The following is a 5,480-nucleotide window of genomic DNA, read 5'->3' as shown; positions in this document are numbered from 1 at the left end:
GGTTTTCTTTTAGGGGGGGGGGGGGGGTATGCCCTGCTACAGTACATGCTTATATAGAGACAGCAATTTTGGAACCATACAGTCCTGATGTAGTAAATACCACTCAGAAGGGAGTCCATCCAGGCCAGGGGTTTTTGTTTTTGGGGAATGGAGAGAGAGCATGTTCAATTTCTTCTGCTGATGTATCTGAGGTTAAAAATTACCCATGTTCTCAGGAAATTTAGGGAAGTGGGATAGAATGTAAATAACATATGAGATCCTCAGACTTGCAGTGAGCATGAGTTTCATTAAGTTTACTATACAATTGGAAGAATACTTTCATGATGCCCTTGTTGGAGGTTTGTATAGTTTGTTGAACATCCTAGGTTGTGGATATAGAGTAAGGAACCTATTCTGGTTTGGCAAAAATGTCAAAAGATTACCATTTTTTCACCAACATTCAAAAATGTTGTACTTGGCATAAGTAGAGACAAAGATCACCAGCACTCAGCGATATCTTTCAATATGTTCATTTAATTGGACAAAGTGTCACAGTAAAAAAAGCCAACGTTTCGGGGCCACATAGGGTCCCCTCATCAGGACGAAATTACAAATTATCTGCAAAGTACCTCCCCGTGACATCATCATGGCGGGAAATCCGCCATGTTTAAATGAACAATGAATAACATAGCAATCGTAATGTGCCGTATAAGAGCTTTTTCTGAGTTCCTTCATTAAATGCAAGGTCATATACATAATGACAGGCTTTCCATTGCTGGAAGTTATTTGGAAACTGGTTCTGAGTATAATTTATTTCTGCATTTAAGACTGCCTGCCCTAAGGAATGTATCTTTTACCCATTAGCGTTCTGGATGGTACAAACAGCAGACAAAAAAGATGCCCACATAGTGGTCTTAAAAACCTCCCGTGCCCTCAAATGTTTCCTCCCCATTGTCCACACCATATTCACAAAGTGATTAGCCTCTTTACCTTTAGTACATCACCCCCTTTGAGTGGTCAGGATAAGGCATAATACCTAAGAAATCAAAACCATTGTTCAACCAACAATACTTAAACAGTTTTGCAGTGTAGGAAAAAAGTACAAAAAGTAAAAACACACCATATGGTAGAATGTGATATGTTTATTGTCTGGGATTAAATTAGGGGGAACAATGTGATTATAGTTATACGAAGTATCTGTGCATTGTTACTACTTACACTAGTTTTTCAGTAAGGCTATTTTATTTTATTTATTTAAATACGTTCAACCAGAATTGCCCATGCAGATTTCAGACAGGTGCACTTTAAAAAGTGAATGTAAAGCCAAAACATTTATTTCAGTTTGATGTAGAGTGTTGAAGGATTAGAGCACCTCTCAGGTTATTATTGCTGTCTGTGCCCCTGCTGAGCAGATTCGCCCTCATCATTGGTCCTGGTGATCATTGCCTCTGGAAAGTGATTGGGAAATATAACATTTTTGAGTTATCACAGCAAGAGGAAGTGTCATCTTGTGAAAGGAGGCCACAGTGTCTCTGAAATGTCTGGGGTTTTGTATCTTTTTCTTATTTTGTATTCTTTTGTGTCTGCACAACATTGGTATTGCAACTTAGACCTCAGAAAATGACAAGGTCTGAACTTTAGGGGCTTTACACATGGCAATAGTGCACCTCGATGGCACTGACAAGTACAGGAAATACCTATACTTGCAATTTTATAAATAAAGCCCTAAGTGTGCTGGCCATTGGGGATGTGCAAAGGCTTGGTGTGAACTGAGTTCACCTGAGCCCACACAAAACTATCAGCAATACATACCCCTCCCAGCCAACAAGCTGTGACCGAGTCATTTACCCCTACAGCTAAACGTAGCCCTGCCCCAGCTGCTTGGGCCATGAGGCAGGTGTGTTACTGACAGTTTTGTGCAGACTTGGGAGAAATCATATCATACCAAGCCCCATGCACTTTTCTGTTGAACATTTGTTCTCTTGGTTTTTCATGGTGTCACTGTAGTCCATGCACCCTCTTGTTGGTGTTAAAGGTGAGGGTGCAGAATGTATTTGCATCAAGGGAATAAAACCAAACAGGCATTTTTGCACTTATCTACTCTAATCCAATACTAAAAACTAAAAATGCTAGTACTAATTGGCCAAAAGGAGGCAAAGTAAAGATTTCAGATTTGTTCTCCACACAAAATGCTAAATTTACTAACAATTATTACTTGACGTAAAGGTTAATATTTTCAGGAACGACCACCAATGAGCTGACAATAACAGTCACACAGCTGAATAACTGTGCCATTTAACATATGCATTACCGCTTAGTGATCCAAGCATATGGACAGTTCCCACGTCTTTATGATGATTTGCAAGATTGATAGATTAGGATGGCAATGGGCGACCATAGAAGGAACTCCTCCAGTGAATGAAAACTCAGGAACCTTTGCTTCATCTCTGACCTTCAGAATTGATCTGTACAAAAGGTTATTATCTCTAATTTTCCTCTGGAATGACGAAAAAATGATGGTTGGTAAAGTTGCACCTCAAGTAAATTATACAGGTATATGAGATGGTGCCAATCTCATTCTTTTGAGAAGCCCTCAGTATTCATATTTTGGAAGTTAAATAGTTATGCAATGAAGGTTCATAGGATATTCAAGTTGGAGGTACATGTGGTGCAGTTATCTGTGTTATGCCCTGCGTTTTTCCTTAGCACGCACTAGAGTGTAGATGCCAGAAGCTGCTGATAATTTGACAGCCAAAGATCTCATCTGTGTTTCCAAGCTCCTGTCAGAAGAAATATGTGACCCCATTTATCAGTTCACCAGAGCTTTGGGTATCAACACACATCTCAGAAGATGTAACAAATGCCCTAAAAAATCCCTGCTTGCTTACACCACCTCCCATCCTGTGTAAGGTGTGGAAGAGTTTAGTACAATATTTTTCAAGTGTGGTTCACTTTTTGTGAAACTCTAATTTTTTTCTGAACTGGCTAGATGCTGAAGTAGATTGAACAAGCTGCCAGATGACTGACCTGCCATTTTGTACCTTGTTTGGTTGATTACCAGCTGCAAAAAAACTTATTTTAAAAAAATTGTTGCCACTTTAATTGTATATGATCCCAATTTTCTACTACCAAAATTTGACTGAATTAGATGTTATCTTTTCAAAAGCTTTCTTAAACTCTTTGTTCCTAAAAGTGTATATGATCGGATTAAGAAATGGAGTAATTACAGTGTAAAATAGAGAGAGGAGCTTGCTCATAATGTGCATTTGTCCATTCTTTGGAAACAAATATACAAATATTATAGTTCCATAAAATATAAACACCACACTCAGGTGATAACTGCAGGTGCTGAAGGCTTTCTGTCTCCCTGTGACAGATGGGATCTTTAGAACAGTTACAGCTATATAGATATAAGATATAACAATGATTAAAAAAGGAATTGCAACGAAAAGGAAAGCCATTATGAATGTCTCAACATGAATCCATGAGGTATCGGAGCAAGAAAGCTTAAGTATGGGTTCAAAGTCACAATAGAAATGGTCAATGACATTTGGTCCACAGTAATGTAGAGTGCTCATAGATAAAGGATTGATCAATGTTATTTTAAAAGCTAATAACCAGATAATCAGCACAGATTTTATGCAAAACCTTTGGTTTATTATAGAGCTGTAACGCAAAGGGTTGTAAATGGCCAAATACCGATCATAGGACATCACAGCCAGTAGAAGACACTCACAAGTCTCAGTAGTTGTAAAGAAGGAAAACTGGAGGATGCATTCGGTGAGAGACATAGTACAGCCACCATATAGTACAATATAAAGAAGGTTGGGAAGAATAACTGTGCTCAACATTACATCTAACAATGACAATTGTGAAATAAAGAAGTACATGGGAGACTGAAGGCTTTTACTTAGTAGACTCAAAGTCATGACAAGAAGGTTTCCGCAAATGGTCATGCAGTATATGAGAAACAGAATCATGAAAAGCAGAACTTTGATATTTTTAAGATTTGGGAATCCCATAAGGACAACAGAGGTGATGTTATTCTGGTAGACCACCTAATAGGAGAGTAAACATATGAAAACGGTAACTTTCATTGATACCTGTAAGACGTAATGAAGCAAGGGACTAATATTGCAATATTTTGCTTAAATATATGTTCATGTAAAATCATTTCAGATGTAACATGTGGTAAAAGGGCTTATGGTGAAGGGCTTTGCTTTTGTTCCCATCGGAACGGCTTCCCTCCTCATACAAGTCAAGGGCAACACAAAAGCAGCTTAAAGCAGGTTGATACAGAAGGAGATCAACTGCAGAGCAAATGCACCTGTCAGTAAATTATCCCTGAAGTGTCTCAATTTGATAAAGACTGCAGGCAGAATGCACCTGGAAGAAAGCTCCATCTGTCCATATAATAATAACATAAATGTAATTAAACTATAGCAATATTTATTATAGGATTATACTTATAATCCTGCCAAAAAGGATTTGCAGCCTGACAATTCAGTGTACTGTTGAGGTGGTAGTTGATTGTAGATTGTATGGATGTTATGAAGCAAGTCTTCACCCCCAGTGTTTCTTACAGTATCCATTCATGCTTCTGTGTTCTCAATTATCTCTTAACGCTATATAAAATTTGTTGCATACCATATTTCCATGTGTGTTGACAAAGAGGATGTCTGGATACAATAGTCTGCTTTGAGAAACCAGGCCAGCTTTTATTGGATTAACCAAAATAAATAATATATACTTCTGAGATTATTTGTCTCAAATGTATCTGGAGCCAATGACATTGGTTTTATATTTTTACATTTGCTTTTCTGCTAAATAATTTACTTCGCTAATTAATCAACTGAGAAATTAACGTTCCAGCTCTATAATTCATTAGCTGGGACACAGCAATAAAAATAGAAACAAAATGACAAATGTTCTAACCCCATTCCAGTCTATCCAACATTTTGGATATACTTTGAGGGCTTGCAAAGTGAATTCAATTGGAATGCTAGGTCTAAGATCAATCACCGTGTACCAATAATTTAAAGAGTAACTCCACTCAGAAGAAATGAAAACAATTCTTAAAAAATTAATATGGTTTATATAATCATTGCACAAAATTATCTTTCCATGTAAACTGTAGCTGCTGTAATGTTTTAGTTCTGTCCAAAAAAAATCCAATGCAATATGGCGACTGTGAGGCATTCAGTACATAGTTGGTGTACAACACTCCCCCAGAAAGGTCACTTTCTGTTTCTGTGATTGGCAGACTGATTTTCCCAGAAGTTTGCACTAAGATACCAGTATAATTTTTAGCATCCTTTGCAACAGAAATTCAATTTTTGGTTAAGGGTTAATTACTACTGATTCAGACACTGCAGTGTAAACCAACTATTTCGCATAAAACTAATTTTTGCCTCTCGGTTGTTGAGCTGTGTTTTTTCATTTTCAGTCATTTCTTTTGTGGCTTTGAACAGCTTCTGAAACTTTAGTTCCAATGTGTCCAT

General features: G+C 37.5%; 2 protein-coding genes across 2 annotated transcripts in view; one reads left to right on the top strand and one right to left on the bottom strand.

The window, feature by feature from the left end:
• Positions 1-2,980, top strand: part of LOC108789746 (olfactory receptor 11L1-like) — an 8,380-nt gene extending 5,400 nt beyond the window's left edge. Inside the window, exon 2 of the mRNA XM_018559828.1 lies at positions 2,969-2,980. Within this exon, the coding sequence (XP_018415330.1) occupies positions 2,969-2,980 (12 nt within the window). The remainder of the gene's footprint in view (positions 1-2,968) is intronic.
• A 124-nt stretch (positions 2,981-3,104) lies between these two features.
• LOC108789745 (olfactory receptor 10A7-like) lies at positions 3,105-5,480 on the bottom strand. The gene is made up of 2 exons (XM_018559827.1): positions 5,391-5,480; positions 3,105-4,037 (listed from the first exon to the last, which is right to left on the bottom strand). The coding sequence occupies exons 1-2, from the start codon at positions 5,478-5,480 to the stop codon at positions 3,105-3,107; spliced, it is 1,023 nt and encodes a 340-aa protein (XP_018415329.1).

The sequence above is a fragment of the Nanorana parkeri genome, unplaced genomic scaffold (assembly GCF_000935625.1).
Source record: "Nanorana parkeri isolate BGI_ZX_2015 unplaced genomic scaffold, ASM93562v1 scaffold416, whole genome shotgun sequence".
Lineage (NCBI taxonomy): Eukaryota > Metazoa > Chordata > Amphibia > Anura > Dicroglossidae > Nanorana > Nanorana parkeri.
Note: the sequence above shows the minus strand (reverse complement) of the source record. Positions and strands in the feature narration are given on the sequence as shown.